Source organism: Chelonia mydas, chromosome 13 (genome assembly GCF_015237465.2).
Source record: "Chelonia mydas isolate rCheMyd1 chromosome 13, rCheMyd1.pri.v2, whole genome shotgun sequence".
In the NCBI taxonomy this organism is placed as follows: Eukaryota; Metazoa; Chordata; order Testudines; family Cheloniidae; genus Chelonia; species Chelonia mydas.
In genome coordinates, this window is record NC_051253.2 from 13,130,251 (window position 1) to 13,146,481 (window position 16,231).

The 16,231-nt window shown below is 41.4% G+C and overlaps 1 protein-coding gene across 4 annotated transcripts in view; it reads left to right on the plus strand.

The window, feature by feature from the left end:
- Window positions 1–16,231, plus strand: part of LOC119563663 (formin-like protein 19) — a 63,114-nt gene that overhangs the window by 4,630 nt on the left and 42,253 nt on the right. The window contains exons 1-3 of one of the 4 annotated variants that reach the window (XM_043527225.1): window positions 11,847–11,959; window positions 12,622–12,753; window positions 15,598–15,684. In XM_043527225.1, coding sequence (XP_043383160.1) covers window positions 11,924–11,959; window positions 12,622–12,753; window positions 15,598–15,684 — 255 coding nt within the window. In that variant the 5' untranslated portion in view covers window positions 11,847–11,923. Of the gene's footprint in view, window positions 1–11,846; window positions 12,006–12,621; window positions 12,754–13,806; window positions 13,842–15,597; window positions 15,685–16,231 lie in introns of those variants that run through there. The other 3 variants (XM_043527226.1, XM_043527224.1, XM_043527227.1) reach the window with 3 other exon arrangements.

Here is a 16,231-nt window from a genome sequence, read left to right on the forward strand (position 1 = left end):
TTACAAACAGAAATACTCATAAATTTCTCCAGAATAATTAGATGTCACCGCATAATAGCCTAGTAATCATTGTTCCATCACAGAACTAAGTGGACTATCATGTTAATAAGCAAATATGATAATCTCTATAATTCTTATCACTGTGGATTATTTTAATTACTGTAATTAAAAGACATAGGGCATTATTACTTTAGTAATGAACTGATGTAGTGAAATATCAACCACTTTCTATAATATTTTTTTCAGTCCATTAAGTAGTAAAAATTGAAAGTTGCACCTGGGATCTATGCAACTGTATAGAGAAAATTAAAAGTAAGTTTGTTCATACCTCCTATGCACTGTTTTGAAATCATAGGTCTGGTCTACACTAACGAGGTAAGTTGATCTAAGCTATGCTAGTTAGGTTACATAAGATATGTAACTTAAGTCAACGTAGCTTAGATCGATTTACAGTGGTGTCTACACCATCCTATGTGGATTGGAGACACCCTCCTGCCAATATAGCTTCTGCCTTTCGGGGAGGTGGAGTATTGAAATCGACAGGAGAGCACTATCCCATTGACTTTTCGGGTCTTTACCAGACCAGCTAAATCGATGCCCGCTCCAACGATTGCAGCAGTGCCAATTTAGCCCGTAGTGAAGATAAGCCCATACAATACCCTTTAAAATATGCAGGACACATACATCTTTTTCTTATTATTTCTATTGCGATAGTGCTTAAGGACCCAAACTTTGATTTAAGCCCCATTGTACTAGGTGCTATACAAACAAACAACACAGACACAAACTGAAGGCACTGTATGGTGGGACTTTCAAAAGTACTCAGCATTGGCTTAACTCCACTCCCATTGAAATCAATGGGAGTTTTACCTTCAAACTAGTTAAAAGCCCATGATGTCGTTTGGGTGTAATTTGTAAAGGGTAAAAAAAAAAAAAAAGGCCCAAATGGCTGAGAACATAAATATTGGGTGGTAAGAGACCATGAATTCCAGTGATGATTGAAACTGTTGATATTCTGAACAAAGAGAGCTCTGAACCATGCTTGTAACTGCTTTCATCACTTGACACTGACTCAGACATTCCAGGCTTCAAGAGTGACACACACAAAGCCAGACTGACAATCTTGGAATCCTATAATATAGATTCAGTGGGAGCAGTTAGATTATTGCTGAGTGTTTTTTTGAAAATTCCACCTTAGTGTCTAGTTTAAAGACAATCTACATCCATTTGGTTAAACCAGATGTCATGCATGCAGCATATCCCAACAGTCTGGAAACATACAGCAAAGTAAGAAGCTCTTTTCACCTTGAACAAACTTTCAAATGTTTGGGTTTTGTTTGATTTAAGCTTTTACCGATAGTTTGTGATTCTGAAGAAAGGCAAAGAGAATGTAAGTCACTTTCCAACCTGTTTTAATAATGGTTTATAGGTGGAGTGTGAAACAAAACTGAGTTAGCCCAGATTTCTCTGCTGAATGTTCCAACTAACGTACGTGTGTGTGTGTGTATGTGTGGCATAGAAACTGCTATTAAAGCGGGCTGGAAATTGGTTCACATTGGGAACCCCTACTGCCATGCTATCCATTGTTTTCAAGTTTCAGAGTAACAGCCGTGTTAGTCTGTATTCGCAAAAAGAAAAGGAGTACTTGTGGCACCTTAGAGACTAACCAATTTATTTGAGCATGAGCTTTCGTGAGCTACAGCTCACTTCATCGGATGCATACTGTGGAAATTGCAGAATATCATTATTATATACACAGACACCATGAAACAATACCTCCTCCCACCCCACCCTCCTGCTGGTAATAGCTTATCTAAAGTGATCATCAAGATGGGCCATTTCCAGCACAAATCCAGGTTTTCTCTCCCTCCGCCAGTCCTTGCCTACAGACAGCCCCCCAACCTGAAGCGAATACTCACCAACAACCACATACCACACAACAGAACCACTAACCCAGGAACCTATCCTTGCAACAAAGCCCGTTGCAAACTGTGCCCACGTATCTATTCAGGGGACACCATCACAGGGCCTAATAACATCAGCCACACTATCAGAGGCTCGTTCACCTGCACATCCACCAATGTGATATATGCCATCATGTGCCAGCAATGCCCCTCTGCCATGTACATTGGTCAAACTGGACAGTCTCTACGTAAAAGAATAAATGGACACAAATCAGATGTCAAGAATTATAACATTCATAAGCCGGTCGGAGAACACTTCAATCTCTCTGGTCACGCAATCAGAGACATGAAGGTCGCTATCTTACAACAAAAAAACTTCAAATCCAGAGTCCAGCGAGAAACTGCTGAATTGGAATTCATTTGCAAATTGGATACTATTAATTTAGGCTTAAATAGAGACTGGGAGTGGCTAAGTCATTATGCAAGGTAGCCTATTTCCCCTTGTTTTTTTCCTCCCCCCCCCGCCCCCGGCCTTCTGGTTAAACTTGGATTTATGCTGGAAGTGGCCCACCTTGATTGTCATGCACATTGTGGGGAGAGTGGTCAGTTTGGATGAGCTATTGCCAGCAGGAGAGTGAGTTTGTGTGTGGTGGGGGGGGTGAGAAAACCTGGATTTGTGCTGGAAATGGCCCACCTTGATTTTCATGCACGTTGTAAGGGGAGTGGTCACTTTGGATAGGCTATTACCAGCAGGAGAGTGAGTTTGTGTGTGTATGGGGGTGGGGGGGGGTGAGAAAACCTGCATTTGTGCTGGAAATGGCCCACCTTGATTTTCATGCACATTGTAAGGAGAGTGGTCACTTTGGATAGGCTATTACCAGCAGGAGAGTGAGTTTGTGTGTGTGGTTTTTGGAGGGGGGTGAGGGGGTGAGAGAACCTGGATTTCTGCAGGAAATGGCCCACCTTGATTATCATACACATTGTGAAGAGAGTGGTCACTTTGGATGGGCTATTACCAGCAAGAGAGTGAGTTTGTCTGTGGGGGGGCGGAGGGTGAGAAAACCTGGATTTGTGCTGGAAATGGCCCATCTTGATGATCACTTTAGATAAGCTATTACCAGCAGGAGAGTGGGGTGGGAGGAGGTATTGTTTCATGGTGTCTGTGTATATAATAATGATATTCTGCAATTTCCACAGTATGCATCCGATGAAGTGAGCTGTAGCTCACGAAAGCTCATGCTCAAATAAATTGGTTAGTCTCTAAGGTGCCACAAGTACTCCTTTTCTTATTGTTATCAAGATGGCTGCCTTCAGCGCTTGGCTTGGTAGTGTCAATTGCAATTAAAAACTTTAAACAAATGTTTTCACAACCCGTTCACAGTGGCCTTCTGACCAAACATTTTGGTGGCCTGAGCCAAGGGGATGCAGTTGTCTTTTAAGTCATGGCACTGGCTTCAGGAACAAAGAGATTGTAGCTGATCCCACAGCAGGCTGTCACTGTGAGTGCTGTGGTGCGCCAGCATGAACATGAAATGAATGAATAGCTCAGCACTAAAAATTCTATGGAAACTTACCACCAAGGGTTATAGCTACAGGCCATATAGAAATAAACTCTGCCTCTAATGGCAGACACCTGAGAAACAACTGGAGCATAATTAATCAAGGCAAATTCAAAGGCAATTGATATATCCTGTCTAATTTTAAGCTTGATGTAAGCCAGTGTGACTCCAGTCAAATCTATGGATTTTCAGTTGCTGACACCAGTGTTCGAATTTGCTGATGGCTCATATCTCTTTGTTTTTGTAAGCAATTGAACTGATATTTGGGGGTGGAGAGGGGAATGACAAAAGAGAGGAGTTACTCCATTCAGAGGCCATGGTAAGTTTCTCTTTGAAGAAATACGTGTAAAAATTACTCCTCAGTGCTCCTGGAGAGCACGTCATAAAACCTCTGTGTTGGCCTAATCTCTCAAGAGCTAATAGATGACTGACACTTAATGGACATGAGCAGAAAAGTAAGCTGACCATTAATGTGGTGCTATCTGGTCTCTAACGAGCACTTGGGAGAGTGCACCTGAGCCTCCTCCCTATCCTCTTTCTCAGCCTCCAGGAAGTGGAAGAATTTTTGAGGGAAGCCAATTTAATCAGAGTGCAAAGCGGGGTTGTCTGGGGTTCTGCACATCAAAATGCATTTTTTTTTCAAAAGTTGTGGCGCCCCTCCCCTGCCTCGCATTGCCCAGGCCATTTTTCATGCCATCTCAAACATGATCCATATTGTGTGAAGTTAGAGTCCATGAAACGTCAGCATATTTCTTATGTTGAGTTCCCTTGCTGCAAAGGGCTTCTCTCTCTGGGTTTTGCACTTGATCATAACAGTAATGCTGAGGCTGTGTAATAATAAACCAAGCACTGTCAGTTCTGAGGAAGAAGCATATGCTCCCTTTTAACGAGGGATTATTAAAGAACATCCTTCTTTCTGGGCTTTGAGAGCTTGCTGCAGTCAAAGGCTTTGTTATCTTTGTTTACCTGATTATCTGCCAGGCAGTTTTCCTAGAAGCTCCTCATTGGAAAAAGTAATGAGACTGTCTATCCTGCATGTTCAGATTTTGGCCTTAATATGCAAAATAAATATGCAAAAGCTATAACAAATAAATTGTGTGTGTGTGTGTGTGTGTGTATAATATGCACATGTACAAATAGTATGGCAAGCAAAGGTAACAATAGGTGAAGGCACAGAGCAAAATCAGTAAGGGAGCTATCATCCTAAGGCTTCCACTGGGCTTTCCCAGTGCAGATTTATTTGTCACATTGGGTCTCTTTATACGACGAAAGTGACCCAATGGTGACAAAAGGAATCCAGAATGTTACTTCCTAGCCCTTATTGAATTGTTGTTTCAGCAGGAGTCCACCGTGTTTTTTGGGAGTTGAAAATGGTTTGGTCCTGTCTATCCAAGTGGCCAATTGTAATCAACCCTAGCTGATATCAGAGCAAAGGGGCCCTTTTCCTAGTACAGGGGCTACTTTATGCTTATGCAGTTACTTAATGTGACTACTCACTTGCATAAAGTTTACTTGAATGGGACTGCTTGCATAAGTATAGCTATTCACATACTTAAGTGTTTGCATGATTGGGGCTTTAGACTGTAAGCTTCTCAGAGTAGGGACTGTGGGCTGGATTTACAATGGAATTGATGTGCCTAAAGATGCATATGCATTTACTAAAGTGCCTAAGTAGTTATGTGGCTATCTCCCATTGATCCCACTAGGCACCTATTTTTCATCTTAAGGTGCCTAAATACCTTTGGAAATCTGACCCTGTGTATTGTTGTCTTTTAAGTACCATACACCTTATGCCACGAAAGGAAAAAATTATAATAATATATCCTTGGGCCTCTTGCTCCTATTGAGACCAATGGCAAAGCTTCCAGGGACTCCAGTGGGAGTGGAATATATTTTGATGAATATCTTCTATGAATAAATGTTGACAGATATTATTCAGCCAGTTAAAGAGCTGGTCAAATAATGCAAAATATTATTAGACAATTTATTTGAGGAATAGAAGCATTGTTCAAAAAATAACATTTGACCAGCTCCTCAAATGTTTACAGAAGACAGTGGTGCCAGTGAGGAATATCCCATTAATCATCAGTACTGATATTCATTGTAAATTAAGCTAGCTCAGAAATGGATGGATTTCAAATATCCCCTACTCATAAAAGCCAGAAATGAATGTGTAGGGGCAGAGGGATGGATGCTCTGCACCAGGTTGAGAACTGGAGTAAGTGTGTGCTACTTAACTGATAACAGTGGAATTGAACCCCTATCCACCAGCTCTGAATTTGGCCATATGTGCATAAATTCACTTAAATACCATCTCTGATTCCCCAGCAGAATGGAGTGCAACATATTACGGTGAGGTCTGGAAATGCCTAGGCTTCTTTGCCACAAACTAAGCCAGCTCCCTTAAAAAGCATACTGAAACAAGCTATTCTTTTTTGTTAAAGGCATAGGCTGGAACACAGAAGCTGCTACGATAAATTTCATCACAAGTCAATAACTGCACTACATCTTGGCATTTATTTTTAAGTTTGCCCACTAAACCTGTTTTGCAGAAGGCCCTGTAGCTAGAAGGCATTGAGTCAACAGGAAATCCCCTAAAGGCTTTACCTCAAAGTCACTTTATCCTGCTTTGCCAGATAAGAGCAGACCCTTTTATTGTTTCTTTAAGATTCAGTTTTGAAGCACCAGACCTTAAAACGAATGAAAGTGCAACCAGATGCTGGATATAAAGAATCAGGCTGATGTGCTCAGATAATTTTCCTTCCCGTATTTATTTCATTTTCCAAGATTGGGATTTTCTTTTCCCTTGTAATGGCAAATTTCGAGAATCCAAGAAATTATCCAGATGTAAGGCTCCACTTTAATTTCTTATTAGTAAAATTAGAAATGTTACCCATCTTGCTATTCCCTCTCCCCTTACCAAGTGGTGGCAGCATCCCCGGCTGCTGTACAGATACAATTGCAGGACGTTCTCCTTAGGTATTAATACCTCTTACAGAAGTTGGTCCAGTAAAAGATATTGCCTCACCTTGTCTCAGGCAGCACTGACACTCAATCAAACTTCCACTCAGAAATTCATGGGATGTGAACAGGGGCGCTGGAACAATTTGTAGAGTGGGGGTGCCGAAAGCCATTGAACCAAACTGTAAACCCTGTATATGATGGAAACCACTTCAAGCCGGGGGTGTGTGGCAGCACCCCCAGCAGACCTATTTCCAGCACCTAAGTGTGTAAGGGACAATATGGAGGGCATTCATCCCTAAAGCACTGATCCTGTTGAGCACCAGAAAGAGAGGCTTATATTTAGTCCCAAGAATAGGGAACAAGTTCTCAGAGTCAGTGCTGCCCTTTTCTGGAGGCCCCTGCAGCCAAGGGTCACTTGTTTTGGTCCTCTTCCTTTGTGTAAATGAAGAGGAGAATGTTGCTCTCAGCCCATAATCAAGGCAGCAAAATCTCTCGTTGATAACAATCCACGTTTTCCCTGGATTAGAATTAAAGTTTGGTCTGTTTATATGGAGAACAGGATTTGGTTTCACATTGAAAATGATGTGGCTTAGTGCGTGCATGTGATTTTCAGCTAACTAAACTTGAAAGGATACCTTACTGTGGGTATCCCCATTGATTGTAGTAAATTAACTGAGATCACACACATTTGACTAAACCCATCAATTAGCTGGACAGGTTCATTGCTGCACAACCTACTGTGTTTTGCATTGGTGTTGGTATGGCAAATAATCTACAGGTCTGGATATTTTCTTTGTCAGATTGCCCCACTTTTGTTATGATCCAAATACTGGCCTGGTGAGATGGGATTTCACGTGGAATGAAATAACCTGAGCATCAGACCTTGCTTGGAATGTCCCTAAGGGGAACTAGTGTCGGTTATCCTTTGCATTTTGCCTGTGGGTACATAGCAAATGCCCATTGTTTATAACTAAATGAACGTTACAGATTAGAGATGAAAAAAGTTATAAGTCACTTAGTCCATTTTATTCCCAGATTGTTTTATAGTTGTGTATATTTTCTGTTGCTTTCTTCAATCTAATTTTACATGACAAGTAAAAGGACTAAACTTCTTCTCTTCAGTGTATCCATATAAGGTCTGAAAAGATTCAAGTAAAGAATGGGAGAATGACGGAAAATCCTGCAAGAGGTCATCTAGGGCTATCCATGCCAGCTGCCCAGAGAAAGCAAGGGATCACAAAACCCACCATTACAAAGATCCATTATCACCATATCCAAGTAGTATATAAACACATTATCCACCATTCCAACCTGTAGGCAGAAGTACTGGATACGTGACGAGTTCCTGCACCCTTTCCTCAATTGTGAGAGTGGATTTTACTTTCAAATCACCCTAAGTCTTTAAACACATTAATAATAAATATCTAGCTCTTATATAGCACTTTTCAGTAGGATATCTCAAAACATGTCACAAACTTTTAATGTATTTACCCTCACAAAACCCTGTGAGGTACAGAAGAATGATCATCACCCCCATTTTTATAGATGAGGAACAGGGTGGTTAAGTGACTTGCCCAAAGTCATGCAGGAAGTCTGTTGCAGAGCAAGGGAATTGAACACAGGTGTCCCAAGTCCTATGCTATGGCTCTAACCACTGGACCATCCTTCAGGTAGACGATGTAGTGAACAAGCAACCTTAACCTGGCAGTAGCAGGCATATGTTATTAGTGGAATTATTATTTATTTCCATAATGTGTATTTTCTATCATAAATACAGTTTAATTTTTCTTTTTAAGCTGCTTTGTTGCCCAATGTTGTATTAGAATGTTCCTTCCGGTTGCACCAGTCACATTCTGTTAGACAATATCAAACAATCTGACTTGGTGACATTTAGTGGTTAATTTGAGGAAAGCTGTGTTGTTTTTAAGAAAATTACTCCCCTCCCAAACAAATAAAAGCGTGAATATTACAGAAGTTGTGACATGATGAGAGAAAAGCCTCTTTCAGTACTAAACCATAAAGGTCAGGATCTGCTACTCAAGTCTTGTTTGCAAGTAAAATAGCATGCTACCATGTGGCTGTCAAAAACCTCAACAACCCAGACAGATTTCTGACAAATAATGCTGACAGATCTCACCAACTGAAAAGTTCCCTTGTTTCCTCTTTTGTCTTTAAAACATTTCCCCCCATTGACAGTTACAATGGGAGCAAAGTAATGGCATTAGAAATTATCATGCTATTAAAAAGAACTGTAACAAGCATTATATTTTGTGCTTTCTGGGGAATTTGTGAAATGGCAGCAGCCTACCTGAGCAATTAATAATTTGAAACTTCTGACTCGCTAAACCACTTGCTTCTCTATTGCAACCATTAGTCTTTGTGCATTACTAAGAAAATTAAAAGACGTTCTATGTTGTTCTCATGTCTTAGGGGCTCAGTTTTCCTAATTTAAAGAAGACTTTCATCAGCGAAATGTAACTGGTGAGACAAAACGCAGAGCTGGATTTTTGTATGCACAAATGTCGCTCTTTTCTGTATACCCTGTTTAAGTGAGAAAGTACCCCAATGCATGCACACAGATTAGGATTTACACACATGCATTGTACAGGCATACAACATGGTTATATGCACAAATCCAGACCAGTGCGAATATATTAAGGTATTTGTCCACTTAAACTGGGATTTGAACAAGTGAGGTGAAATCCTGGCACTGTTGAAGTCAATGAGAGTTGTGTCACTGACTAGAATAAGGCCAGGATATTACCTTTGGACTATATACGGTATTTCATTCCTGTGCAAAATTTTTGCACCTTTTTCTCACAACAATTTTGGTCACATTAAGCACCTCCTTATAGGGAGATGGTTTGCTTTGCAAATGGGATATGGTAGTTAAAAGTTGGCAGCATTTAGCCTTAAAGAAACCATTTTTAAAAATTCAAATATATGCAAATTCCTGTTTGTTTACATTGAAACTGTTCAGTGGGGGGATCATATTGTTTAGAGATAATTGTATATGTGTGTGGTAAGTATATGTACCATTTAAAATTCAAATACACAATGTGGAGGTTATTGTAAGAACCGTATGTGCCTCAGCAGATATGAAAGAATTATCATGCTTTTATTCACTCCTCACAGTTCGTATTACTATTTGGAGCTGTGCCATAAGATACCTTTGCATTTAGCATGAAAAATGCCAAGGTCTTAGAAGAAAAGAAATATGCATTAGTTTTATTTACTCTCTCTCTACAATACCTGTTGATCCAGAAGCTGATTTACATGCTACAAATTCAGTAATGCTAAGGGTGATTAACATAAGGTATGTCTCCATTACATGCTTTTTTTAGCGGCATGTAGCGAACCTATGCATGTAGCTTCCCAGCATGGATATAAATAGCATTGTAGCTTGTAAGACGCAGCTTAGGCAGGTAAAGACACGCCTGAAGAGAGTGGGTATGTAAGCAAATAGATACCTTTCATGACTCTCTATTTGCCCAAGATGGGCCTCCCCGTCTACATGGCTATTTTTAACAGTGTCATGTCCGGCTCTCTCCCTACTGCCAAAGCCTTTCTCCACCGTAAGAAAAGCCTCTGGTGGGGAAAGGCTCAGGCAGCTGGAGCCCTTTCCCACAACAGAGAGAGACTCTAGCAATGGGAGAAAGCTCTTGAAGGGGGTTTCTCTGACACATGTAGTTACACACCACAATGTGGACAAGGCCTGCTTTTCACTGCAGCATGGAGCTAAACGTACATTGCAGTCACCATCACTATGAAATAGCCAGAGTGTGGCAGCCCATGCATAACAGGAGCAGAGATGGACATCTGTCACGTGACAGGGCATTGACCTGTTATAACCTAGGCCCATATCAGATGGCTAGGGCTGCGAAATAAAAAACAAAAACAAAACCCAGACACCTAACACCAGTGGTGGACAACCTGCAGCCCACGGGTCGCACGCAGCCTATCAGGGTAATCCGCTGGTGGGCCAAGAGACAGTTTGTTTACATTGACCGTCTGCAAGCAGGGCTGGCCGCAGCTCCCAGTGGCCGCGGTTCGCCATTCCTGGCCAACGGGAGCTGTGGGAAGCAGTGTGAACTGCATGGACGTGCTAGCCACCGCTTCCCGCAGCTCCTATTGGCCGTGAACTGTGAACCGCGGCCACTGGGAGCTGCGGGCGGCCATGCCTGCTGACAGTCAATGTAAACAAACTGTCTTGTGACCTGACAGCGGAGTACCCTGATGGGCCGCGTATGGCCTGCGGGCCGCAGGTTGCCCGCCACTGCCTGACACAGTGTCAGAAGAAAACTGAGGGGGGGATTCTTACGTCCCACTCTGCCCCTATACTTAGCTATAAAGGCCTGGGGGAGAACTTCCCCACTGCAGATGTTGTATTGGACTGTATATACTGGACCCTCACAAGACTCAGGGATGGGACTTTAGGTTGTAGCACTATGGTCTTTTGGCTTATGCTGCAAGGGGAAACAGTTGTAATTTAGCAGCCCCTGCAAAGTGCTGCTTTGGCCCCAAGAACAGCCAGAACTGGAAGTGCCCCTGCCTTGGGCAGTGCCTTCTGTACAGCACCGGGAGGCCTCACACAGAATCCCAAAAACTTGAACAAAGGAATCCTTGGGAGGGATCCTGGCAGGGAAGAGGAAGAAGTGACTGCTGTTTTCCTAACTCTTCCTGAAAGCAAGCAATATTTGGAGAGAAATTGGAGAGTGAAACCCTCCATACTGCTGCGTGTGGCAGACTCAGACCTCCTGGAGACGTACAGTGTGGTCCAATGGGAGTATGAAGGAGACAAGCAAACTGCAGTTGGAATTATCAACTTTACTCCCCTCCTTCTTTCTCTCTCTAGCAACTCTAATGAGACTTCAAGTATTTGTTGTCCTTTAAAGGAACACTGTCAAGATAAAAGTTGTATTCAGAAACAAAATCCTTACCTGAGCTATTAATAATCCCCTAGAATTTTAAATAGCAAATTCACTTAAGCTGTTTGTTTGCCTTTTGCATTTCATTTAGTTTGGATAATGACCCGATCAGTTTTAACTCCTGGGTACCTGCTGTAGCACAATGTCATTGTGTCTGAGTTTCCAGCATGTCAGGAAAATGCTTTAACTGAAGAGGGAAAAACAGCTGTGTGGGAGGGAGGTGGGGGCGAACTACTCCACAGTGCCTCTCAAATCTAAATAGATCTCTCCTGGGGCTTCCTCGTACTTGTTAGTTTGACCATTAGACTAAGCCCAGATTTTTAAAGATAATTAGGCATCGCTAAGTGTTGCAAGGCCTAATTTAGAAGCCTAATCACTTTTGAAAATGAGACTCAGGCTAGTCAGTTAGGTCTTGTAATGCTGAGCAGAGCAATGCCTAAATATCTTTACAAATCTGGGCCTAATTGTCTGGCGTTAGAAAGCAATTTCCCCCCATGTATGTGCTGTTGCATATACTTTCTCCTGGGGAGAGGATACTGGACCAGATCAACCACTGGTCTGATCTGACATGGCAATTGTACATGCTGCTACAAAGAGAAATGAAGTCCGTGAAAGTGCTTTGCTAACAACATAAGCTATGGTAGTTTAAGGTGTCTGTTTACTCCAATTTCCTTTTTTGCCTTGCTTGAGTTTTATCTGATAGTAAAGCCTCCATTAGGTTAATTTAAAAGCAATTTTATTTATGTTTAGACTTATTAACAATGTTACCTTTTGTTTATGTACAACTGCACAGTGCTTTGCTGTTAACATATTTTGACAAGTTTCAGTGACAGTTAGAGCTGGTGATACGCAGCTCAAACTCTTTTTTTCCATCCCCCCTGCAAATTTCTGATTTGCTTTCACACTGTTAGTATGCAATACCCTGCACCATGGCTAAGACACAGGCATGCACATAAAACTAATATTCTCACCTCTTGCTAAATTTTATAAATTTAAAAAAAAATTCTTCCCAGCAACTTCAGCTCCAAATACAACCAACCCTGTATTCTGAAATTGTACAAGTCTTTGTATATTTGGTATCTTACTGGCTCATACTTTGTTTCAATGGGAGCTTATATTCGCCACCCAGGTTGTCAATAAAACAAAATATGAATGACAGAAATTTTATGGCAGATATTGTAGCTGTAACTGTCACAGGTTCTGCTGTAGCCTCACTAGCTGAGTGACACACTTCTTAAAAGCACTTCTGATTGGTTTGTGCTCTAGCTAAGCCAAGAAAAAATCCTGAAAATTATGAACATGGTGAAAAATAAAGAACTGAGCATCGAAGGAGCTTTGGATTTGGCACAGAAAGAGACGCATGCAGAAAAGGAAGCAATGAATTTGGTATTCCCGATGGTAAGACTGCTTACTTTTAAAATATATTTTACAATAATTTCCGACTGTTTGCGTGTCTAACACTTATATATTCTGGGCCAGATTTGGGTCCCTCTCCAGCTGCTTTGTGCCATTCTGGCTGCACAGCAACTGCAAATGCCATGGATCTACTTTCTGGGGATTCCCTCAGTATAAGAGTCCTCGAGAGGGGTATGGCCACCATAGACACTCCTGTGATGCCAGTCTGTATGGCACCTAGTGGAGGAGTCATGGCTGGGAGTAAAGGAACAGGTCCCCAGCCTTGGAGGGTAGTCTGGTATAAGTTAGAGCAACTTTTACTTATGCTCGGGATTGGCTTGGTCTCTGGCCCACCAAGGATAAGGGGAGCATAACAGTGGCTTAAAGATTCCTGTCCCCATACCTGGACCTTGTGCTGAGCACAGGTCACATGAGCCAAGGGAATCTAGGCCTGGACCAAGCTATTTAGGTTCCTAATTTCAGTTGTTTTCAGTAGAGTTCCTAGGTAGGTGTCTGAAGCCATTTCTACACTATATGAGTGCTACAGTGGCATAGCGAGGGCTGTATTGTAGATGCAGACTACACCAGCAGAAGGGGTTTTTCAACTTTCCCTCCCCGAACAACAGTACTAGGTTGAGGGAAGCTTTCTTTCATTGACCCAGCTGTGTCCATGGGTTGGCTAGCTATGGCACTCAGGTGTGTGGCTTTTCCACACCCCTGAGCACTGTAGCTGTGGCAACATAAGTTTTTAGTGTAGACCCGGCCTGAACCACATGACGTGGTATGCTCCATTTGACTTGGCACAAAGACTGGATTTATTTGCCATTAAAACCTCCACTAGGTTCATTGAAAAGCAATAAATAGCTGATTAACAACTTCCCCTTTTGTTTATGACACATGGAATAAGCTGACACCATGTGGCTCAGGTAGCCCCTAAGGGGCTTGCAGAGGTTGAAATATTAATGAAAGCTGATGAATTCTGATGGTGACTGGAGAGAGATCATGGTATAAAGATTGGAGAGCAGAAGGAGGAGTTGGAGATACTTGGAAGAACTGAAGGAGAGTAAGAAGGGAAAGGACCAGATTTAGAAGTAGGAGATAGGAAATGCCCACTGGAGGAAGAGGATGAGAACTGGTGGATGAGGGAGGAGTGTCTGGGCTCAAACCCACACTTTACATGAAACCAGCGTAGAGCTTGTGCTTTTGCTCCATTTCAACTCACTTCTACTCCTACCTGAGCCGCATGGTGTCAGCTTATTCCATGTGTCATAAACAAAAGGGGAAGTTGTTAATCAGCTATTTATTGCTTTTCAGTGAACCTAGTGGGAATGTCTATGAGAAATCTTCACACAATGATAATAGCACAATTTGAAAATGTTTCATGCCAGAGAAGCTGTTAGTGAGAGATAGGAGTCATCAGGCCTCTTCTAAATTCCTTTTGGGTTTGCTCTTTAATAAGTTCCTACACTACTTAATAAGTGCTCTGCTTGTATAAAGTTAATCTAGAAGGAAGAAAAAAACTAAGCAGCAGTTTGGTGTCCTCTTGCAACACAGAACTGAACAGTCTATCAGCTGGAGATTAGCCAGGAACATAGAGGGCTGTATGGACATAGTGAAGTTAGAACTAGCAGTTATGGACCCAGATCTTGATGGTTCTTACTCACTTTTATACTAAGTTTTTTTACTTGGGTAAAAGCAATGAGTGACTGAGAACTGTTTTGTGGTGCTTGTAGTTATGTGATATTATCATTTTGTTTTCTGCGTACTGCAGCTTAACATTTTTGGACAGTTGTCAGCAGAGGCAGCTGGCATTTTGTGAGTCTTTCTGCATTCCCTAAATCTAAAGTAAAAGCAGTTCATACTGTAAGTAGATGGTTGCTCTTTGTGTATGGAAAATTCAGATGGAGGGTAAGTAACTCAGAATTTGGCTCCTGGTGGTTTAGACTTTATAGCTCTGTGATATGAGATGGGAGAGCAGTAAGGATGATTGCATCAAAATTTCAGGCTGTATGAATGCCTCTCTTTAATTTTACAACACTAAAGAGGCTGTGTTGATGTGAATTAATACAAAGGATAAGTCTTTGTTGCAGAGGAAATCCTCTCTATTATAGTATATTATCACTAACAGGACATTTATATGGATGATGTGTTCTAGAAATAACGCATTATAAGTGGTTTCTTGGCTACTGCCCACAGTACTATAGTCTGTGATAATTAAACTGAGAGCTAAATCAAACTTTAACACAGTTATATCCTCACAGTGGTGCACAAATACAGAGCACATTATCCTGTAGCTTGCAAAATCAGTGCATGTGAAAGTGTAATAGCCAATTTTACAAGCCAGGTGGTAAATTGTGCACCCCAGCATTTATGGGCATGGGCAAATCCTATATCTCTAGTTCTACTTCATCCTGTTCAGTAATCTGATGATGAAAGTGTCTTTCTACAAAGGTTGATGCCCTTTTAGTTTGCTAGTTTGATTAATAGACTGGCTACGCATTTATGTTGTTTTAAATGCATTTAGTACAATTCTGAGGTCTCCCTTTCCACCTTACTACCCGTTCTCAATTCTGTTTCTTCCTCTTTCTCTCCCTTGCTCAATCCTTCTCCCTCTCATGCTATTACCTTTAGCTTCGGTTACTGCAGTAGGATTCGTGGATGCTTGGCTTGTGTGAAAATCAAGCCATTATGGTGGTACAGTTCTTCCTAGTGCAGAGGTCCTGACAAAGCCACTCACACCATTGACATACTGCACAGAGGGAGACTTCACTTGAGAGTCTTAATTAATTTCATATTAACGTTTTGAAAAAACATAAGATTTTAGTTGATATCAATAATGTTTTCCAGGATTCGCAGGATTTGCTGACTGGTTCACAGTTCAACTTCAGTGTCTACAAATACAAACGATATAGGTGGCAGAAACGAATTTTGCAGGTAACTTCATGAATACAAACTCCTGCCTCTGGAGAAATATTGCACTTACTATATTTTTGCATAAACGTGAAAGTGGGTTTAATATACTCCGTAGTCCAATATATTGCCTGAATTAAAATCCAGTGGAGATGTTTGAAATATTAAACTAATACTCTGCCTTTTAGACCAAAACTTCTGTGCAATTAATATCTGATACCTCCTCTGTTGGGGAATTATAACCTGCAGGCTGTAGGATGGACTTAAAGATCTGAGACATCTTTCATCTCTAGCTATTGTGCTCCACGACAAAAATATTTGATTGCGATGGTTTCCCTTTGCACACTATTCTTTGTTTACAAGTTGGCACTTATAAAGTGATTATTTTCCTTTTAAATTTCCTTTGACAGCACGTCTCTGTAGTAATGATCTATAAATCCTACCTGTGTGCTTTAGAACTAAGGGAGAGATTTTCAAATATGCCTGGGGGACTTAGGAACACAAGTCCTATAGAAAGTCAGTGGGACTAGTTGCTCCTAAATCCTTTATGCATTATTGAAAATCTCTGCCC